Consider the following 24135-nt stretch of genomic DNA (forward strand, 5'->3'; position numbering starts at 1 on the left):
TTTTTGGTTCGTCATTTGGCAGGAGATTAACCATTCAGTTAATTGTTCTGAAAAAGATCCCCTGGCTTGTAATTCCCCTCCCCCCCCCCCCCCCCCCCCCCCCCTCTCAGTCGATAAGATAGGTAACAAGCAAACTGGCACCTTAGGCATTCACTGATGGCATTTAACAGGTGCAAAATTTTATTTGGTATATATGCATCAACTGAATTATGCATGTGGCTACTTTGACTGCATATTGATCTGTGACATACTACATAATTTGCCCTTTGCTAGCAAAATTTTATGACCATAAGCCTCTTTTCATTTTTGCAAAAGCATTGGTAATGGTGATTCACGCATCGCTCTGGTGTTACATATGCTAAAGCTTCAGTTAACAGAGCCATTTCAGAACTCTAAACCAGTTATTCACAAGCAAGATTAAAAAAAAAATAACAATAAATTCAGGCATAGAATTTTACAATTAATCTCAAACTTATAAAAAGCTTCAAATTCAGAGAGAAAGAAAACACAGTATAGTTACGCCTCAATAGAAAATTATCCTGAGTGAAATTCGTTCAAATCGAAGATTTTACAACACCTTATAAGACAATCAGGTCCTATATTCCAAATACAACCCCAAGACTTCACGCCCTAGCCTTTAAAGTAAAATAACAGTCATAATAATAACAAAATTATAACACAGAAAAAAAGCCAAGCAAGAAATCAATGATGAAAGATCTGTTCATCCACCACTCTGTCAAATGAAGCCATGCCAGAACAAATGGACAAGATCTTTTCATTCCAGTGGCAGGCGGCAACCAGAAAAAAGCCATCAATAGAAGGATCTCTCAAATTTTGTCTTTCAGGTACTTCAAAATACCTTTAGTTCCCCGATCTAAAATCGCCCTCCTAATGCTGCAGGGAAGCACCAGCAAGTTAGAAGATAATCGTGTCATTGTTAATTAAACAAATTCTCCAGGGTCTACATTGCAAGAGCTCTCACTGACAACGGGTAAAGACGTGGAAATGACAAAAACAGCCAACACAGTATTTCGATTTGGAACAAAAGCTGAAGTGCTAAGAGAATTCTCTAAAGAAGCAAAATCAATGATACACTAATCAATGGGAGGGGAGAAGTCCTGTGAATTCTAAATGCATCTGCAAACCAGACACGATGATGAAGTTGCAATGTAAAGAAAAGGAGTTATGCAAGAAACTCAGATTATCTGTTGGAGTAATTGTTGCAAACCTGATCTAGTACCACCAAATCAATGTTAAGATTGTTAACCAATACAAAAATTAAATTGTACTATTTAGATTTTTTACGATCCCCCAAACTCCCCTGTTTTAGAAATTTGTTGTGCAAGGAATATCCAGCTACACTACTTGCTTGACACAACAAGGCTTAATATGTCTCCACTACGATGGCCAGATCCACAAATTCTTATCACGCTCAGATATGAGAATTGGATAATTTAAAGCATACCAGGGAAGCGGAATGGATAAAACAAGGAGTATTTCAAATTCTTTGCATGTATCAAGAAGACACTGTAGGTAAACTACATTGACGCTAAGTGTGAATAGTGAAGACCTGCAGATATTGCTGAAGATTTTCTAGATTTTAAACAGGCAGCCTATGCAGATAGATAACTGCTTAAACTGGACACAATCAACCACAAAGTTCTATGGGTTGGATTCAGATATTTCAGTATCCCAAAGCACTCCTTTATATGGTTGAATAGCACAAATTTATGGACAAAAAAATAGTTTATGCAGTCGAACTCGGTCAACCATGACACTTACTGTGTGTCTGTGTCATAGGATGACAACAGAGGATGACAGCAGTTGATCTGCGAAGAACTCTTATTGAAACCAACAATAATGTTAATTCTTCAGAAAAAATTTCAACATGGTAGCAATCCAGGGTAACTTGTAGTTTTCAAGACCCTTAAGACCCAATGATTTTGCTATTTTAGTTTTGTCAGTCCAGGCACTGTAATACTGAAAGGCTTCCCTGGTGAAAGCCCAAAAGTATTTAGGTGGTGATTAAGTGGATTGGACTGAATGACATGAAACCCCTTCTTAAATCTCAACTTGCCCCTCATGTTTTCTCACATGACATTTTCAGAAGTGTTAATTGGTAAGGACATTTTGCCATCTGTTATGGTTTGTTCTTAATTTTTTTCGTGTGGTTCAACAACCAAAAAACATGCTTGGTAATACGAAGTATATACTCAAAATTAAATATAGTATTAATAACAATAATATATCATTATCAAAGTGTTGTCATCGTTATTAGTATATATGTTATCATCATGAATATTAATATTAATAATACTATTTCTCGTACTCCAAAGTAATGATAATTGTAGTATCATTAATAATTTGGAGTAGTATCATTACTAATCATCAATATTAAATTAAATTGATGATATTCCATAATACTAAGGCCATGCCTGGACTGCATATAATAGGGGAGGAAAAGTCGAGGGAGTAAAAGAATCTAATGTTTTGAATTTACTGGATTAGGATACAATTATAATGGGGTAATATTCTCTCATATTTTCAATTCTCGATGATCCAGGCATTACCCATGAAATAATGCCAAACTTGCTCTTCTCAACTAGCAACTTTGGTCTTTACCCATGAAATAATGCAAAACTTGAAGAAAGGAAAATATTGTACCTTTAATTGAACCTCTAGGAAAATTTACACCACTAAAATTTCCTACTTAATTATTAAAGAATCCAGGCATGGTCTAATAATGACAGTGGTGTAGCGGTAGTAATAGTTTTTAAACCTTCCTTAGATCTCGTAATGTTTTAGGCTTTTATACATTATATTTGGGAAATTAGTCCTGCACTCTTACATTCAATAATATATAAACTAGTCCTTAGGAGATTATTTTACACAATTACAACTAAAAACCAACAACTAATTTTACCAAACATCTTTGTAAACAACTAATAAACAAATGTCAATATAAACAACTAGTCAAACCAACCAAGTGAAACAACCAACAACCAACAGTTGATTGTCAAATAAGGCCTATAAGCTTTAAACTTCATTTATTAAGAGTAAGTCTCTAATCAAAAGTTTGTATGGCCTCATTTGGCAATCAGCTGTTGGTTATTGGCTGATTCACTTGGCTTGTTTAACCATTGCAATTTGAGTTAGCTATTACAAAAATGTTTGGTAAAATCAGTTGTTAGTTATCAATTGTTTATGTGCAAAGTAATTAAATTTCCAAATAGTTTTACTTCATTTTGGAGCAATTTACTAAACATACTTTTGGCTTACACTTTTGGCTATTTGACCTTGTGAAAAAGTCAAAAGTAAGCCGAAAGTCAACCAAAATCCTATTTACAGAACAAGACGTTAATTTAATGGTGTTGAGGATACCTTGATTTACAATATTATATTAACTCATCAGTAGCATGTGAAAACATATATGCTAGTCAGGGATCAATATGCCATTTGAAAATGCATCAGATTGTAAAGCTCCATCAGATTGAAAATACATTTGAGGGTTTATAGCTCCATCAAAATAAAACCTTCAACAAAAGAGCATGAGGATCTGAATATTACTATAAGACACTAAGGTCCCTTTCAAGGCACCTACCAACTATCGAGAAACCAAAAGATACCATGCCATGATTGGGCAAGCTGCAAGAAACAGAAGAGCCTGTTGTCTGATGTTTCTAACACTCTGATATAGCTCAGTCTAAAGCAGTGTTGATCCTTTGAGGCTCTTTCTTTACAATGCTCGAGGGAACTCTTCCCCGAGTGTTAAATTGGCAGTAAGGCAATCTTGGCTCCTCAATCAACAGATCCAAATCCAAGATCAATACAATCAACTGGCAGCTATCCTATGACTTATTCACGACAACTTGAAGACAGAGGTAAGGGCATAAGACTCACAAAAGTCAAAACTGAATTTCTGGCTATGTAATTGTCATACTTTAACCCAAAAATGGGAGTTGAAACTAGGATACTAGGAGTGTTGCTTGCTTAAAGATGTCAATTGTAAACAAGCTCTTATACATTCCAAAGTCTTCAAAGTTCCATAACAATCGTCAAAAAAAAAAAAAAGTTCCATAACAAATCATTTCTTAAAGGTTGAAAGACTTTGGGATGGTTACTCTATGTATTCTGTCTTGGACAATACGTGATAAAATTGACTCAAGAATAAGTAAAAAAAAATCCCTAGTTTCTACAAACACAAGTAAGAAATTATTTCTATCTTCCTTAAACCTGGAGAACTTCAGAGGTGTAATCATGGTTGTAAAACTTCATCTCATCGTGAGATACATGAAAATTATCATATGAATCAGAATTCAGAATACATCTTCCGGTCAGCATCAGAACTACATGAATAGACAATAGTCTTCAACTAACTGAGGTAACAATCTTTCACTGATAACATGTAAGAGCCTAAAACAATCTGGTGACCTAAGTGCCCTTTATTTAAAACATTCCTATATCACATCAATGACTATTTGATCATTTCTTTTAATATTTTAATTGGTTAAAGTGGCCTTGCCCCAAAAATCCCCAAATCACATATCTTGGTAAAAATCTAGTCCAGTCTAGCAAGAATAGTGACACCACAACACTTGTAAACACTAGAAAAATGTACCACCCTTAGAGTTAACCTGCAAAGTATGTGAAATGGGCAACAATGTGCCACAGTTACGGCAAGGAACAATCGGTCCAAATTACAGAAAAATTAACCTGTATGATTCCTCAGCTTGCTATATGTTTGCGTCAATCAACATGATTAAAACAAAAAAATAGAAGCTAAAGTGTCAGATGAAGAATATGCTGCATACCTTCTCAAAGGATTTCCATCAAGTCTGAGGACTTGTAAGCTAGGTTCAAGCAGACCCTGCTCAAAAATTAAATGATAGAAGATTATATTAGAAATTTAAGTAGGGTAATGCCTTTTATATTGTCAGACGTATAGGTTTTTTTTCCGGGTAAGGAGAAATAATCATTAGTAAGGATTAAGACAAAAAACAAAGATCATAAACCAACTTGAGTCCACTAAAGGCTTATTAAAAATAAATCTTATTGCTCAAAAGCACTCCTCTATCCCACCCAGGACTCCGTAATAATATACTTTTCTATGCATTTATCCCCCCAAAAATTATTGGTTAACTAATCCCACTTTGTCCATTCAAAATTTAACACTTCACCATCAAAGATTGCAGTTGGACAAAAAAGGAGGTAAAAAAAGTTGGACAGCAGTATATTTATAAACTGTGCATGTATTTTCTTAAGATTCAAGACCCCTTCCTAGGATACTATGATTCAAGCAGTCCATCTTTACATCGATTATCAATATGCTTGGCATTTTTGGACATATTATTTCAAAGAAGAACAGGAGAGCCATAAACTATTTAACTTAATTGTGATAGATTTAGAATCCACAATCAGTGGTGATGTACAATACAGGGAACATGACAAACAGTGTAATCCAATACTCGTACAAGGAATTTTGAAGCACCACAAATTCTAAAATTAGTCCTGTGCTTAAAATTAACCATATGATGTATAGAATTAACACCGTTTATAGAAAAATCCTCCTTAGTCATTTTTATCTCTAATCTCTATGATTCCATCCTCTTATCTTTTTCTTCCTCCCAGGCTTGTGACAGCTTAAAAATGGTCACCATAGATATACCAGCACTTGTAAAAATATTCTCGCTACTTTTGATTCTCAAACAAGTGTACAACATCGTAGATCCAACTCCTTTCCCCATCAAGTTTTTTTCTCTCTAAACCATTCATCCAATTAACCAAAGATGCTTGGCCTACAAGAAGTTTTAACTTGTCTTCTTTTCATAACAAGCTCTTTTAAGCTCTGTAAATAGCAAGAAAAATCCTTTTTGAATCCCCAACCAATATTGAGGTGTAGCCTTTGACTTTGTCTTACATGAAATTCCCTTTCTTTTTATTTGGGGCTTTCTTTTCAGACATCCTTCAGTCCCCACAATATTATCAAAATCGATCATTATAACCACCTTAAAATGCCGCTTTAAACAAAGCAGCAAAATGAAACAGTATAATATCTGCAAATTTTCAAAATTATGCCCTTGCTGTGCAGTTCAACCCACACAATTATTCCAGCCAGAAATCATTAAACCACCATTACCCCTAGAAGTCCAGCAATTGACGACCCATAACTTCTCATTAGATATCGTTACAAAATAATGGAAATTATAGAGCTTCAAAGTTCAAACCTAAATTAAAGGGAGAGTTTTGTATGAATGTGGGCAAGTCAAAGATGTCACCAAGAGATTAGGCTGATTAAAATGAGAGAAGGAAGAATGAGAGAAAGAAGGGAGCCGATGGAAGACCAAAAGTTTGATGGTTACAAAGGAGAGAGATTTTGAGAAGAAAATGGGTTGGATTCGAGATAGTAAGAAATGCAGGAGGCAAGAGACAAGATCATAAAATAAAGAAGAGACATGCAAACAGGTCGTTCTTTTTGTTTGTTACAACATTGTATAGATATGTGAAATTTTCTTACATGATGTCACGTGTCCCCTCCTCCCCTTGTATATCCATTCATTTTTTCTATTTTCCAACAACTGCCATGCAAATTTTTTTTTTCCTTTCCTTGTACTTCTATTACAGTACTTTTTAAACTGTCGTGCCTTTCAGTTCCTACTTTATTAGGTTTGAACTCTCTAATTTAGACAAGATCAAACTTATCATCTTCCATTATTTTACAAATGAAAAATTTTTGTTTCGCAATGTCATATTTTATATTTTCTGTTATCTAAAAAAAAATGCATTAATCCTTTCATTAAGGGTGGCATTGCCCTTGTTTTAACTTTCATTGAACGCTTAATTCCACTATCCCCCCTTCTTTCAAATCGTTGTTATCTATATGTGTATATAAGATATGCTTCAAAACCTCTTTTTCAATGAAAAAAAAAAATATACGAGTAATTCCTAAACTTATATGAGAAGAAAGCAGTTAATAAGTGTTTTTGCAAATTTTAATAAAAATATATTGTATACTTAAATAATACTTCCTCCATTCCACAAATATTGCAACAATTACCATTTTAGGAATTTCACAAATATTGCAACATTTCCCTATTTGCACATGTTTTCTCTCTTTCTCTCTCCTCATCACATGGGTCAATATCTTTATTCCTCTCTATATCTCTCCTCTTCTTATAATCCGTATCCCCTCCCCATGTTGCGATATTAGGGGAATAGAGGAAGTAAACAAATGAGAGTGAGAGAGAGAGAGAGAGAGTTAAGAAAAGATCCATACTTCCCCCATCCCAAATTAGTAGGCACGTTTCTCTTATCAATGTTGCCAATATATAACTTCAATTGTATATATTTCTAACTATTAATAAGTAAAAATAAAATAAAAACAAATAGCTGATATTTTGAAAATGCACATTAAAAGGAATCTAACAAGATCCCCGCATGACTGAATATTTTCTAATCTATAAATCACAAAAGTTAGTCAAAGTAGATTTTGTGAATAGTATCAAAAGTTAAAAAGTTTCAACTAATCTGGAACGGAGGAAATACACATTTTTTTTACGCCATCAATACTAAGGTTATATTGAACAGAAGCTAATAAACTTGGTTTTGATAATTTTGCAAAAGCTTTAGGTTACCTTGGGTACTTTATCTTTTACTATCTGTCTATATAATTTCTTTATAGATCATAAATCTATCTAAAAAAAATCATGTGACATAAGAAACTATTTCAGTTTTTATGTACACATGGTACTTTTGAGCTTGGGTGAGCATGAAACGAAAACAGTGAGTTGTTTTGCTGTATTAGTCACTCTAAATCCTTGATCTCCACTCAGAAATAGAGAAATGAGTAATAAGAATGATTTCCTACCTGCAAAATCTATATACACCTGAATCTAGAAACATAGGGCTTTTTGACTTACAAGCTCTGGCGGCAGTGATGTTATGTTATTGTCCGAAAGGTCTAGCTCCGTCAATGATGAAAAATTTTGAAATCCCTGCAGAGTAAGAAATAGTTTATTTAATCACAAGGTAACCATAATGCATCACAATGGATTTTCCAAGATAATACCAAAAAGAAATAGACACAAAAAACAAGCATACTATAAGTAAGTTAAAGTATAATTAATGTAACTTTTCAAAAATTAAAGCTCAAGCACTCATGTTCTTCATCAAGATCCTTTTATAATCTAATCAGGTATATTGCTTCATTGCGGCAACTGAAAGACAGAAATCATGCATTGGGAATTCAATTAGTAGAAAATTTATATTTAGGCAAATTCACCAAATAAATAGAGGAAAAATGATGGAAATTTTTTGACCATATATAGGAAGATTTCAAATGAGAAAAACTTTTTAAACTTTCCTAATTGGGAACCAGTAAGAACAGATAGTATCGAAGGGAGTACTTTTTCTCTCAAAACTATTATCACCCTCCCCTCTTGACAATTTATTCTCTCATCCCATATTATCCCTTTCTCTAATCCATAGGCGTCTCTCTCTCCTCACATTTTGTTTTACTTCTGATTGTCTTTGTCAGCATCATCTCTCAAGTAGAAAATATGGAATTGTTCAAGAAAAAAATGGAATTGGAACATGTGTTTTTACAGTGCAATCTTTGGGAAGAAGAAATAGGAGTTTATGGTAATTAGACATTGAGAGTTCAAATAAGCAACTACAATCTTGACCTAGCAAACCAGTCATGTTAGGAGAGGTTCATGTTCAGCCGTAATATGCTTATTAAACAGGCTACTTGAACCTAACCTCTTGACCTACTTACTTTCTATTGATACTTCTTAGGAATTAAATTTATTTCTGAGATATGAAACTAATAAACATGTAAAATATAGAAAGCACATTATTAGAGGCCTTATTTTCAACATAATAACCCATCTGGAAAATGTGATATACATAAAGTCATTTCAGATTCACCCTATTTCATTGGATATTAACATTTAACTATATAAGTGGGTTGAACAAGTAAAAGCAGGTTATCATCTTCATAGAATGTCAACCTACTTTTAAAAATTAAATAAAAACTTTACATGCTCACCCATTTTATTAAATTGGAGTAAAATCTTAAACCCAACCTGTTATTAATGTTTTAGGTTTGCATCTAGTTGTCATGTCAAGTCAGCTTTTGCTATCTCTAATCTTGATTCCATTTATTTTTTTATTTATTGCTTGTTTTATATTCAAGAACTTAGTTTGAATTCTTGGCTGGTGTATTAGTTTAGCAAGACAGGAGAACAGTACATACTTTTTGTTATGTTGAATATATTTTTGGAAATATGAGAGAATTATTGAGTAAAATATAAGTAGTTGTTTTTAGGAATATTAAGCCATTTACTGTTTTTAATTTTTGAGCACCATAACGTGGTTTAGTTTCTTTGACAAAAATTAATTCACCTTAATTTAATAAAACAAATACAAAGTAATACCAGTAGAAAGCATTTAGTTTAGTCAAGTATAATACAAAGTAACAAAAATATTAAAATGAATGATCACATTTTTATTTTTTATTTTTGATATATGGAAGCTAACACAACACCAAGTTGTACAGATACTGCAGACCATATTTTTTTATCAATATGTTAAGTCAAGAACTCAGCCTAAGATACTAGCTCACAAATGTTATCTATACATGGTATTATGTAAATATCTTTATTACACAGCTTCGAGAACTGGGAAAACACATAAAACAAAAGTTTCCCCAGCAGATAATAATCCACCTCAAAAGGGACATGTAATCACTTATAATCAACTTCATTACCTCTGGAATGGAACAGAGGGAATTTTGACTTAGGTCAAGAATCTGCAACTTCTGTAATTTCAAAATATCGGATGGGACTTCATGCAACTGTACTCGTCTATTCAGCAAGTAATTCCATAACAGAACATATAAATCAGGTTAGATGTGAAATATAATAGAGCTTGAAAAGACATTGAAGCAGATGGAGGGTATGTAGGTCATCATGAAATATTGAACCTGAGGTAAAGCTCCTCTAGATGAGGTAAGCTAGCAAATGCTGAACTGCCAGGTAAGGAAGCTACACAACCACTTAGGTCCAAAATTTGGAGTCCGGGGACAGCTTCAAAACTGTTCATTGGAATCTAATGAAAGTGGGCAGGCAGAGTATTAGATGAAGGAATCACGGAAGTAAACAAATTTATAGATAATAAGAGAACAAAAATTGGCATGCAAAGTAAAGCAAGGAAAGAATCCAAAATGATATGAACCATAGTTTTTACCTGTCTAAGAGGATTATTATCAAGCCTTAAGCATGTAAGATTTGGAAGTAACTTCAAAACTTCCCCTGGCCAATCCTTAATCTTGTTCTTGGATAAAAGCAATACCTGCATACAAGGGTCAGTTACAACTTATATAATCAGTTCATAATGTAGAAAAAAGCCTATTTTTTGGATTAGTAATCACAGAATGTATAAGATAAGGCGCATACATCTACATTATCAACCATTTACAATAGGAGGGCCAGGGGGAAAACAACAATCCTTCCACGGCCCCACCTCAAAAGGGCACTAAGCATACAGGCAGTGATTGACAAATTAAACCACATGTTATTTAGAGTAAATACGGGCATTGAAAAATGAGTGGGGTGCTCACTGTGCTGCAAAAACATGCATGGTTGTCCAAAGAAGTTTTATCATGCATTTTTTATTGTTTAAACATTGGACAGGTTTCAGATAGGGAAAGGTCAAGACATGTGTTCTGGAGGATCTATAAAGCCCTTCCAACTTCTTATCAGATCAAATAAAAATATATGGTATAGTACTACTCGTATCACATATCATCAAGTCGAGTTGAAGATTAAAGTGAGGCCTAGGTGAAGAATCTGAACGTCATTAGTTTTATAGGACTCCTTGTCTCTATCTATTCTACTCTTTCACCAAAGTTATTAACGAAAATTTCCTGTATCTACATAAAGCTTCCTTTGCATAATTGCTTCATTTGTATAGCTACAGCTCAACAATATGATCATGTTATACAATTCCCTTAGATTAAAAAGATGGTTTCCTAATTGAAGTGTGCATAGAAAGATTCAAAGATATGCATAGTAGTTCAGAGAATTAACTATAATGTCAAGTTTTCAATTCTTTAATTAACTTTCTGATTTGTTTTCTCTTTGGTGGAGAAGATGATTCCCAGCATATGCTAAACCCTCAAATTACACATATAACTAACCTCAAGTGAAGAGCAGGCCGACAGTGCAACAGGAAGCTCTTCAATTGAGTTTCTTGAAAGATCAACTTTTGTTATTTCATTTGACGAACAGACCTCCAAAGGAACTGAAGTCAAATCCATACCTCCAAGTGAAATTTCCTGGCAGTGGAATAGATGATGACAAAAATAACTCAAAACATTGAGGAAATTAGATGTTACATAATTTATATGCAAAAAGAAAAAATAAAACAAGTTAAACTGAAGTAACCAGATAGTTGATAGTCATAAAATACATCCCCTCACGCAGAACCAGTCACTTCTAAGTTTGAAGTCTCCCCAACCACCCCCACCGCGCCTTACTTGCATTCCAAAAAAAAATATTGAGTTTTAAATATATGGAAGCTAATACTGTTTTTTTTTTTTTTTTTTTTTTTTTTTTTTAATATAATTAAAAATAATAACTCGTTAAATCTCAGAAAGCTTAATACAAAAGAGGACAAGAAGAACAGACAAAAAACTCGAAGAAATTCACAGATTAGCCTAATTCCTCTGCATCTTCCCTAAAGAATAATTTGTGAAAGTCCTAGCCACCTTATCCTATAAAGAAGCTAACGTCACTTAATCACTCAGAAAATTACCCAGGATGGTATCCTTCAGCATTAAATCAATTCTTTCTAGCCAAACACACCACAAGATTCTCATCACTAAAAGTTTGCCAAAACAACTTCTTCAGTCCTCCTTCGCCCTTCCAGAACTCACAAATAGATCCTCTATCCAATCCCCAATGTTTAAAAAGCACACCCATGCCTCCTCTTTATACACTGCAAAGAATTTTCTCATAAGCCAGCTCCCAAATCACTGTGAGAAAAATCACATGAATGAGACTCGCTGTTAACTCGACAGAGCACCAACTTTGGTCAAGCTAACACTCCTTCCATCCGAAAGTGTTTGTCCTTTTTTCTATATTGGTGTGGCCCATTTTATTGCCCTTACTAATAAAGGTTTACCCCAAACTATTGGTCAAACCCCACAGTAATGATGGGGAAAAAGACAGCATGGACAAACACTTTCAGAGGGAGCATATATAAATATAACTGCTACAAGGAATCCACAGGTTTGAACGTCAAGATCTACATCAATGCGGAAAGTTCCTCTCCCCTTTGAAGATGGACCAAACGTCCTTGTATTGTCATATTGGAAAGCTTGGACAAGTGAAAGATTGCACGAAGATCAATGGGCGAGACAGGCTACACAGGTGAAGATTTAACCAACACTGGAAGCACAATCTTCTTGAAACAGAAGCTCAATTTTGATAGAAAAATAAGTTTCAACATCAATGGGTGGCAAATATTTTTCAACAAGTTGCCTTTAGAGAGTGAAGGGCTTTAGGGTGTGTGATATCAGAGCTAGGGAAGAAGAAAATTCTTTTGGCGATAAAAGCTTATCTGTGGGTAGGTCAATTCACAGTTTAAACACTTGGGCAAGTCAATAATATGCATGACGGTGAATTAGAAATCATTGTACTCTAATAGTTCATCCGCAAAGCATTCACAGTTTCTGCTCTTTCAAGAGCCTGACAGAGCTCAATATTTCCCTTGTCAGACAGCAGGAATTAGGGAATTAGGCACAGTATTACCAATTTTGCAAATTCCCCAATGAGCTACAATCTGAAGTGAATGATAAGCAGGTGCAAATCGGTTTAGTGGAACATTTTCGGAATAAAATAGCAGCACAAGGTAGGTACCCACTTTACATTTTGCAAGCTAGGTAATATTGGACTTTGGTTTATTTCAAAATCCCTTCCCAGGAAGAGCTACTCAATGAAAGTGATTTCAAAATATATTTGTAAGCCTCTTTCCAGAGCTTTTTTTGCCCTTGAATATCTCTCAGTAGGACTTCAACACGACAACACTCTGCAGGTTCAAAGGTTTGGACAAAGACATGCGTTTGCTCTTGTATTTGCGTGAACTACTGCTTTTGTCCTGATCAAGACCTATTCACATTTAATGGATAATCTAAAATCATTACTCTCGCTTTCTTCTCGATCAAAGACACCTCACACATCTTTTAATTCATCAGGCCAACAATCTAGTAGTTTGTCCCAAAGATAGAGTAAAACTGTGGAAGTTTATCAATAACAAACCCCTCTTGTTTCAGAGACCTCTCTCTCCATTACTAACAATTCAAGGGGGAGTTAAGAGCCTAAAAGCTATTTACCAAATACAAACTCTTTTTTCCCGATTAGGAGTAAAAAGACACTACGAGTATCACTTATGTACAAAAGGAGTGAAAGAGCAATAAAGCTGAAGTCCTTGAGATATCATGAAGTAATTTTTCTACAAAATCAAGACGTGTCAAGCATTGGTCAGAAGCTGAAGACCAATAACTTGACACCAGCTAAACAAAAGCCTAGGAAAAAGGAACTTGTACCCTTGGCAAATGACAAGGGGAAATTAATCCAAGTTCTACCCTCAAAAATTTGATGAAATTCTCTCTTCCAAGTGAGCTATCATATTGCCAATAAACCTTATTTTAAGTTTTAACTGGGAAAATAATCTGCTTATTGTAATAAAGTAATGCTGAGTGACCATAATCTCAAACAACTGCCCCTTAGAAAGAAATTGGTGAAATAAAAAGAAAAGAAAAAATATCCAGATATAATCTAATCCAAAAGAATAAAATTCGGTGTGGTACTGAAGATCAAATGAATACAATACTTTGTAATTGTCAAATGAAACCCAAGAACTAATTTTGAAGACAAGAAGAATAAAATGATAGGTATGTGGACTAAAGTAGGAGGTTGAACAAGATAGATGATTTGAAATTTCAAACATTAAGAGGTCTAACACTAAGAACGTCAAAGAAATGCAAACAAGGGCGTAGAAATCTCAAGAAGGTTGATAAAATCTCAAGAAGGTTGTTAAGCTTCTTTAATTTACTATTTTCTAAATTAGGTTCCAATTTGGCATCCTCCACGCCTTTTATCTCCCATGCAGAATCTAGTACTGCAACCTTACCATCTAACTAGCATCAATGGAAATATTATTAATAGCTCAAGTACACTAAACACTTAATCTAGTTCAACATGCACTTCAAGACTCAGCCTTCTCCTATGCAATTTTTGCTATGATCTTGCTAATGAGTTACTTCAAGGTATTAGATGATAAGTAAGGTTCTACCATCTAATTAATAAATGGAATCTCTTTTGGTAAGAATACATTCCCATTACATGAAAGACTTTTTCTTCTTTTTCTCTCTGATACACACTTTTCACCTTTGAATTTCCCAACAAAATGAACATCCATTTGAATTTCAAATTTCCAATACACATTACAAAGAAGGGTCAATCTAATAATTTTTTCAAAAGAGGATCTCTTAAAGAGCATAGGACATAAGCGGGCCAATTCACAATATATAATTTACAAAAAGAAATTAATAAGACAAAAGTGGAGTTTGATGTTTAAAAAAAAAGACCTAAAGATAGTGAAAGCTTGACTACAATTTATAGTAAGATTCTCAGAAAAGCATATTGTTCGTGCTGATCCTCCCAAAAGCCACCGTCCACACAAAGCTCTCACTTGAAGAGAGGCCTTAGCTTTCCACACGAATTTTCCAATGAAAAGAAGAATATTTAGGGGTAAGATTCAAACAGATAAGTGCTTATTTGTTTAACATTTAAAAAAAAAAAAAAAAAAAGGAAGTAAAAGACCTAGAAAGTGGGGAGAAGATGGAGTTGTTTGGTTGAAAATGTCGAGGGAAGTTTCACTTCCAAGGAAATTCTACTTCGTGCTATATAAAGTTACTAAGCTCCCTAAGTATGGGGAGCTTATTAAGGGAAGTAAACCTTCCTATAATCAATCAAACAACATTTACCGATTCCTAGGAAATGAAACTACGTTGAAGAAGCATCTTGAAAGGCAATATTACTTCCCATATTCAAAGAGCTCAATAAGAAAGAATTTACAAGATATCACATGGACGATTCAAACCATGAATTTCAAAGCTCAAAACAGTAATATGTAAAATGAACCAGATACCTTAGAGGTCAAAGACAATCGAGCTGCCATAGCCACCATGTTATCTTTAGTTGGAGTTGATACTTCAGCCTCTGCATCAGGTACCTCATCAATTCAAAAATGTGATACTTCTTCCATGTTGGAAAATATTGCTACAGAAAAACTAAGGATTTTCAAACAGAAGAAACGAGGAGAGATTGTACCTTGTGCAGAAGGGAGTCTACTCCTAAGATACTTCAATAAAGCAGTTGTAGGTCCAGATACCAATGTACTGTCAAAAGAAAACATTGTTTTGTTCATATATTCTTTTTTGAGCACACTTAGTCAGGGACCTCAGGATGAATGCTAGATAACATTAATAAGTAAATAGAAAGTCTCTAACATCAAACCTTCGAATGGTTCGCATAGGATTGCCGATAAGCACAAGCTTTCTCAAAGTTGTCATCAAGCCTAGACAACATCAATGGAGCATTTATTAGATATATGGCACATCTACATATGCAATGACAAATATACTGAAGGCTTTTATACAATTAACAAGAGATGTCATCCAGATTTCACTGAGCCCAAGAGAGAGTTGTAAGCAGAGGGAAACCAACATTCTATATATTACATCCTTTAAGGATTATAAGGGTACACAGTTTAACTAGCTTGAAATACAGTTAAAAATAAATAAATAAAGATTAAATAATTTTTTAAAAAATAAAGAAAAAAAAAACCCACAATTAAGAATCTAAAGTTCAGAGTAACCAACGAAAGGAATACAAAAATTGATTTGCATCATTTCATCTTCTGGAACACTTGATATGCAATAACAGATCAATTAACATGGATAATGTCACACTGAAATTTGGTAGAGACATTTTGACATTTTTTTTTATTCAAAAGGAAAATCATTTATTTTTTAATACAAAAAGATAATGAGACAGAGTACAATAGTAGAGGAAGGAGGCATACATGCAGGAAATCTGCATTTTAATTTATTACTTCATTAGATATTAAATCTGAAGATACCCTTACTACAGAAGCAATGTTCCACCATCCAACAAAGCCTCCCGAATAGTATTCCTATCACAAAAAATTGTACTGTTCCTTTTCAACTACAAGACCCAAAAATAGCCAAGCATGTTGACCAAGAAAAGCCACATGACGAAAGATGAGCAGCCTCACTGAATCCCCACAATCCCAAAAATCCAAGTGAGCCACATGTTTAAGATGTGCAGCAAAAGGTTGTATCTAATCTCCCTATCCATAGAGACAAGATATGACAGAACAGAAATAAGTTACTTTGGCTTGCAGTTTATCATTAGTGTTAACTTCTCAACAATAACTTCTCCATAAAGGCCTTTACGTTTGTTGAAATCTTAGTTTTCCAAATATAAAGATGCATGAGGAGGTTTTTAGGTGATTATGAGAATATGAGTTTATGACTACAAAACGGAAGCACAGAGACACATACATATACTGGACAGATAAACAAAAAAGGCCAAGATTCAAGATTTCAAGATAGTGGTGAGGAAAAGAAACATAAAAAAAATATGATAAAGATTCAGGAAAAAATATGATAAAGATTAGGAAAACAAATGAATAAGCACTACCAGAACATTAAAGACAATGAAAGTTCACGGAACTAAAAGCAACTTAGTTTGATATCTAAAAGGACTAAAACAACACTAAATGAAGTACATCAATCTTTGTGAACACACTCAGTGATTTACCCAATGACTTATCACATGAACATTCCACCAAATTTAAAATATAGAATCTTTCAAAGTATATAATGCATAAGTGATATCTACCAACATCCTGCATCTAGATCTTATCAACCTCGTCTTCTTAGGAATTCATTGATGAAAAACAACTGTTGAGGTTGTAACAATCAAATTTTGGGCATGACATAGATTTAACAAGTTCCCATTATGTGAGTGAAGAAAATAATGATGTACTCCGATTTTATTGACAATCAGACCAAAGTTAAACCTATGAGATGCTAGACTGACCTAAATCTTAAACTTCGAACCTCCTCCAAAAAATGCAGGATAGTAGAGGGAGAAGAATAATATCATACAAAAACTATGCACACTCCTACCATTGAGCATACTGATCCGAAGTGCTGTTTTCTTATCATTATTTTATCATGCTTCAAAAGCGTCCCTTAAAAGCCCTTTATCCTGCGCACAAAATTATTTGCACATTCTTTTCCAGTCTTGAACTCAAGTAGAAGTATTGATCCGATAATGCTGAAACATTTCCTTTTTATTTTTTAATCAGAAAGATTTGTTTAGAAAGTGTAAAAGGTAGTGCAGCCAGAGAGAACAAGGTGTCCTCACAAAGTTCCACTTACGTAGTATCCCAAATCCTTTATATCCCTCCTATTGAATAATTTAAGTAAGCCCCAGTTGCCTTAGGCTTTACCCCATAATTACTCAAGCAAAAAGACATTTTCTAGAGCTGGCAATCCCTAACCTGACTAGATAGCCCAGCCTGAAGTTGCTGAGCAAAAGTTGAACCCAACCTAAATTGAACCCAGACAGCTCAAATTCAACCCAATTTGACCATACTTAGTAATTATATTAAATTTTACACTTCTAATATTTACTAGCTCAACCCGAAACCAACTTCAACCCAACCTAGTGACCGAATTGCCACCCCTAACTTTATCCCACAATAAGTCACATTGATCAGTAAAGCCATGACGCCATTAATAATACGCCCAGTTCTCCAGGCAAATGCACCACAAGAGTGCCATCATTGCATTTCTCCATCGCAAATTCTTCTTACTCTTCCTTTTGAATCCCACAAAATGAATAAGTATCCCCTTCGAAACTTCGTTTGTTTATGCAAAAGTTTTTTCCTTATCCAAAACATGCATATGGTTTATACGGCAGCTTTTAATTACAGTATATGGTGTTTCTCAGCTTGTTCCTAGTACTGAAGCAGCTGACAGATATATTAACAATTTATCACATTATACCCAGTGGGCCAGTGACCATTTAAATATCAAGCTTTCAAGAGATCAAAGAAATAACACAATACACTGCTATGCAGAAATGAAGCTGAGAAGCCGCACCAATTTCCGCCGGCAAGCCTGACAATGAATTGTTTGAAAGATCAAGAACTGACAAATGCAATTTGCATGCTTCCACTGGATATTCGGTTAACTGCAGACATTGTGTACAAATGCAAAAGCTTCAGAAAATATTTAACATACTTCTTAGTTAAAAAGGATTAAATGCACACAAATAAGCGATATAGTAGAGACAGAAGTGAAGCTGGCATCTCTTAGATTCACCTCTTCATGGAAACATGAAAAAATATTCACAAACAAAATCTTGAAAACCGCAACATACCAGATGAAATGGTAGCTGCAAACAATATTAACAACTATACAAGATAAAATGAACAATATATAACCCAGCAAAAGTTAATACACATTATCAAGGCACTAGATAACAAATTTATAATAAACTCTCAAAACCACGCAAGAACCTGAAACCATAAATTTACAGTTCCAAGAACAGGTTACTTCATAGGCTTGCTCTTCGGCTATGCATATTTTTTAAATTAATACCCTCAAGACAAGACAACTCATAGGCAGACAAGCAGTGTCCGATGAAAGTGCTCTGTTTATCACAAAGTTTGTGTCGGCATAAAATTCAAAGGAAAACTCCAAAACAGAATAAACAGACACCAATTCAAATGGTTTCTGAGCCTATCATTGACCACAATATCTTTCTTCCTATATAAGCGATTAAGCAAAGCAAGGAAATTCTTACCCTCCTCAGTTGTCCCACTGTCACTCTGCTTTTGCCATAGCACAATTTTCACCATTAATTTCTTTGATAAAATTATAAAAAAAAAAAAAAAACATTGATTTTTAGAAAATATACATTAAGACAAATCCATAACCATATAATTTAATCACAACATTATTTTTTATGTCAGTAAGAAAAAAGCGGTCAAAATGGGGCATGTGAATAGTGCACATAGTCAAGGTGAATCGACTTAATACTGAGGGAATAATATTTAGAGAGGAAAGATGAGCAAAGAGCTCTCTAGAGGGAAGGGAAATATAACCTAGAAGCCAGTAAATCTGCTTAGCCATTTGCAGAAGTACAAAACAGACCCATGATCATCACACCAAATAAGTTCAAGCAGATGATCAGATAAGATATTTTAGTAAATAGAACGTAGGTCCACCTGGTTTGATTGAAGATCAAGTATGCTCAGCTGAGAAAGCTCTCCTATCTCTCCTGGTAATGACGACAACAAATTGATCCTGGTATATGAAATAGCAATTGTGGATTAGGAGAATGATCCGAAACATTTCACAACTACAGACAAGAAATTGTTTACTAACTTGCCAAACGAACAGAAACATGTACCCAATATAGAATTCCACAAGTGAAGAGCAACCCTTTATAGATGTTGGAATTGATAAAATTTCTGCACCATTAACGGCATAAGTATAAAAGTTATAAATCACTGATTCAAACAGCCTAATGTGAAAAAAAAAGGAGGAAGCTTCATCCAGACAAGTATACAAGCATGCAAATCCAAAGATACTCTAATCAATTTCTATTGGCTTTTCTAGCTGCTGCAGATGTGTCAGAAAACTCACTGTTCTGATGCATGTCTAGGCGAATAAGACGTGAAAGCCTCCCAATGCTTTCCGGTATACCATTCAGGAGGTTTTTTGCTGAGCCAAGGGAATAACATTTTAAATAAAAGTAAAAAGGAAAATTGGATTGGAAAACTATACAATCAAATATCCAACAAAATGCTAATTAGAAAGATAAAAATATTTACAGGCATTCAGTTCAGTGAGCTTGCTCCATGATGAAATCACAGGATCTGATAGTTCTGTGAGCTTGTTACCCTGGTAAAATATTGTGGCACAATTAACATCCAGAAATATGAAAGCCCAAAATAGATTTAACTAGAAATTCCAGTTTGCATTATTGTACCTCCAAATTCACTTTTACTAATTTTGTACAGCATGCTAAATTTTCCGGCAAGCCTGCAATACTGTTATTTGAAGCCTGGATAAATACAAGTGGTGCCACAGTGAAAAAGCAAGAAAGATTATCTCACAAGACACATATTTTAAACAGCAAAAATGTCCATCCATTTCGTGTACACATACTGCATAATCTTAGCAACAACAGCAGAAAAGCAACAGGTTCCCTATATTCTATCAATAGAAAGATAAGATAAAGCACCTGTACAAAAATTCTAAAAAGAGTGGGATATCTGATCGCTAGAATATGTATTCATCAGTTAGAAAACCATGGAAGTTAATAATCAGAACAAATGATGAGATAAAGAAGCACCATAAGAACTTGCTGCACATACAGGTTATTTCAAATGAACCATTACCTTCAGCTCTGCTAACTCGACACACTGTCCAATAGAATTAGGGATTTCCACAAGTTGATTATTTGAACAATCAATCCTGGTACAATAGCAGAACAAAAGAAGAGGTACAAAATGATTAGAAAGACTAATAGTATTTATTTACAAGTAATGCAAGCAAACTGTAGCAAGTACATAAAGTCCATATGTTGCATTCTTTTGGTTTCTTGTTTTTCAGAGAAAAGTGTATATGTTGCTTCTCATAAAGATAAAAGCCAAGCAAATCATACACAGAAATTATTGAGAAAAAGGAGCCTACTTGACCAAAGAAGTCGCTGATCCAATCTCTTCAGGTATGTTAGCTAATGAATTGAATGACACGTCAAGTGATTTTAGCGAGGGAAGCCTGTCAGATTCCCAAAACAAAAATAGAGAGAACAAGAAGAGAGTTAATTCACTAATAGCATAAAATCTTACTGAATCAATCAAACAAAGACAAAGCAATTTACCCCCAATTGCTGCAGGAAGCTGAGTAAGCCTGTTGTGGCTTACATTTAACACAGTCAACAGAGGCAAATTTCTCAGGTCTTCTTTCAATACTTCAATGTTATTATGGGCCAGGATCAGCTTTTGTAGGTCAACAATCTGTATACACAAAAGATGCCCTTCAGGATTCCATCTATCATAACAAGCTGATGACTTAAGAATCACATCTCATACAATTAAATTGAAGACATCAATGAAAGGTAGGGAAAATTGAAACAGGACTACAGCACACCTCCCACCAATTGCCACCTTCACTAGCGCCATCAAAATTTTGATAGACCTCATTGGGTACTTCCCTGAATATCATTCAATAAAAAATACATATAAGTGTACAGCTTAAACATAAATTGAAGATAACCAAGATCTAAGAAGTCTGCAAAGCTTGAAAAAAGAAATCAGCTTTTACATAATGTGTAAAATAGATGTTTAATTAGACTGAATTCTTCCATGGTAAACTTCTTGAGATAAAGCTGGCTATCACTCAATATGGAATACTACATCTCTAGCAATCCAAATCCATGCTTACAAGAAGTCCTTACAGTTGCAATTACCCGCGACAAACCCAACTTCACTACTTCACCAAAAACAACTAATGACAAATACCATATTATCCAAAAGTATGACGAAAAGGTGGTTCATTTATTGTTCAGTAAATTAACTAAAAAGACACAAATCAACCAATAAAGCAATAAAGTACTCTTTTTTAGATGAACAACAAGAACAGGACAGATTATGTAATGCAATTGATTATAAAGTATGTAAAATGTTTCAATATACATGGATGATAAGACTACGAGGGAACCATGTATATTAAAAAGAACCAAATAGTTGTCAATCAAATAAATTTGTTGAAAATGGAAATTTCCCAATAAAAAAATACACTTGCCTCTCTCTTTCTTACAAAAAGGCTTCCAAGCCTTGCCTTCAATTTACCAAATGTGCGGATATTCATAGTGAACTAGAACCAAATCTTTCATGATATATCTAGAAAAGTATTAAGAGTGCATGGTTTATTATATCCCTGATTAAATTACTGTCAATCTCAAAAATAATCTTGTTTCTCCATGTCAGAAGCCCCAAAAAAGCAATTTCAGTTCCTAACCAATTGATTTATCGTACCTTTGTTGCAATAATGAATTAAGAATTATCAAGGATATCAAGGACTGTATAATTAGTCTCATCCATTAAATTCTAACTTCCTTGGCTATCTAATTTTAAGCAAGCCAACGCATATTAATGGATGGGTTTATGCAATTTACTTTTTCAAATTACAGTGCGTGAAAAATGCCAAACCTTCACCCAGGGTGGTTGCTAATATCGATCCACAGATAGCACACTTAATACGAGTATTACCGTGTGTAATAATCCAAGGAAAACTTTCTCTTGCAAATTATTTCCCTTTAAACAACTTCCCCTTTCCTCAATTCCATGCATGAAAACAGGACACTACTTAAGCCAAAAATACATACGAAACCTTCAATTATAAAGTATGAAATCAATCCATAAACGTGAATACGTAATTCAGAGTAAGCAATGTCCATAAAGTATAATTTCACAAGAACTTCCCATCTAACATAAACAGAAGTACATTAACCGGCCTTGTCATTGCTATGCTCTCATCAGTCCAGTATCCAACCTTAATAATACCGAAAACAATGATGAGATCATAACTCCTCAAGGAAATATATCCTTTCTTCTTTTTGGCGGAAAATCATTTCCAATCAATTAGATAAAACCTGAATTGACCTCGTGGCTCATAAAATCGAGAATCAACATGATTTATGAAATTAATTACAGATAAAAAGAGCATCATGGTCAATTATAATCTCATCATTGTTTCCGAAACAATTGAAGTTCGATAGTGGACTGAGGAGAGCGGAGCAATGTCACACAACTCACACTACATTGATATAATTCATAAAACCTCAAATCTTATATACTGCTTAATCATAATTCATTGGAACACTTAACTACAACACCCCAGATAAAAAATCCACACAATTGACCACCACAATTGGTCAAAAGAGCTGCATTTCACAAAATTGACAACACCAACCACCAATAAAATTGAAAAAAAAAAATGAACTTTATAACTTTACAAAGATTTAATCCATAAAATAAAAATGGGGTTTGTAAATTTGATGAAAAAAAAAATAGAGAAATCAGATTACCTCAAAGAGCGATTTGATAAATTGAGAGACCCCGATGTTCGAGCAGCTTTGAGTGCTCGATCCATGGTGTTGTTCTGATTTTTTTTAGAAATGGGTGGATTTTTTTTTTTTCAGATCATTTAATGGAGATAGTATAATACTGTGAATTTTTGGAAGTACGATGTTTGCAGTTTACGCATGTAGGAGAGAGAAAGTGAAAGAAAGCGAAAGTGAGTTGGGTTGCAGGTGACAAGAATCAATCAAGCCAAAAGCTGAATTGTTGAAGAACATCGTGAAATCGTGAGTGCCTTACAGTCTGACAGACATGAGAACTGCTCCATTCGTTTCAAAATAAATTATCGTATTTGACTTTTGCACTATTATACGCTCCTGCTTTATATGCCTTGTTAAATATGGAATACTTCGTAGCATTTAAGTGAACACATTATCTTAATCTGATACATTATTTTATTTTATTTTTATGCAAAAGAGAGGCTAGGCCTCGGGAAACAAAAACAAAACCAAAAAAAAAAAAACTAAGGGGGAGCAAGACGTGGCATAGCCTCACTACATCATCATACAAAATTCTTCCTAAAGCTAAAGGAGGGATTTCAACCAACTCTATAGGGTTGTTCTGGCTAACGCCTTGATTTGCCAACCACTCCGCAACACAGTTTGCTTCACGATAAATATGATGCACCTCAATAGTTCAGTTATTGTCTTCTAGCATCTTCTTGCATCTAGCTATTATATGCACGCTTTCACCATTGTACGACATGGTGTTATTAAGCACCATCACCAAGGCTTGACTAATCAATTGCACTTGAAGCCTTTGAATTTTCATCCTTGCTACTAACTCAAGGCCATACTCTAAAGCACGAGCCTCTGCCAT

General features: G+C 34.3%; 1 protein-coding gene across 1 annotated transcript; it reads right to left on the reverse strand.

The window, feature by feature from the left end:
- Nucleotides 1–438: 438 nt before the first annotated feature.
- LOC110693252 (plant intracellular Ras-group-related LRR protein 6-like) lies at nucleotides 439–23890 on the reverse strand. Its single transcript, XM_021870406.1, has 21 exons — nucleotides 23265–23890; nucleotides 21326–21389; nucleotides 21057–21192; nucleotides 20867–20954; nucleotides 20572–20647; nucleotides 20160–20234; nucleotides 20002–20071; nucleotides 19814–19891; nucleotides 19578–19638; nucleotides 19393–19471; nucleotides 18263–18353; nucleotides 15582–15642; nucleotides 15396–15463; nucleotides 15214–15284; nucleotides 11198–11335; nucleotides 10246–10350; nucleotides 9983–10107; nucleotides 9767–9863; nucleotides 7917–7991; nucleotides 4812–4867; nucleotides 439–894 (listed from the first exon to the last, which is right to left on the reverse strand). The coding sequence occupies exons 1-21, from the start codon at nucleotides 23327–23329 to the stop codon at nucleotides 828–830; spliced, it is 1746 nt and encodes a 581-aa protein (XP_021726098.1). The 5' UTR covers nucleotides 23330–23890; the 3' UTR covers nucleotides 439–827.
- Between the last annotated feature and the right edge of the window lie 245 nt (nucleotides 23891–24135).

This window comes from Chenopodium quinoa, unplaced genomic scaffold (assembly GCF_001683475.1).
Source record: "Chenopodium quinoa cultivar QQ74 unplaced genomic scaffold, ASM168347v1, whole genome shotgun sequence".
Lineage (NCBI taxonomy): Eukaryota > Viridiplantae > Streptophyta > Magnoliopsida > Caryophyllales > Amaranthaceae > Chenopodium > Chenopodium quinoa.

Excerpts from the sequence above, each read along its gene's own strand:
- LOC110693252 (XM_021870406.1), bottom strand. The coding sequence starts at position 23,329 with ATGGATCGAGCACTCAAAGCTGCTCGAACATCGGGGTCTCTCAATTTA. Across the intron at positions 19,892-20,001 it reads GCTCACTGAACTGAATGCCT|CAAAAAACCTCCTGAATGGT; the intron begins GTAAATATTTTT and ends CCCTTGGCTCAG. Across the intron at positions 15,285-15,395 it reads TAGACTCCCTTCTGCACAAG|AGGCTGAAGTATCAACTCCA; the intron begins GTACAATCTCTC and ends TACCTGATGCAG.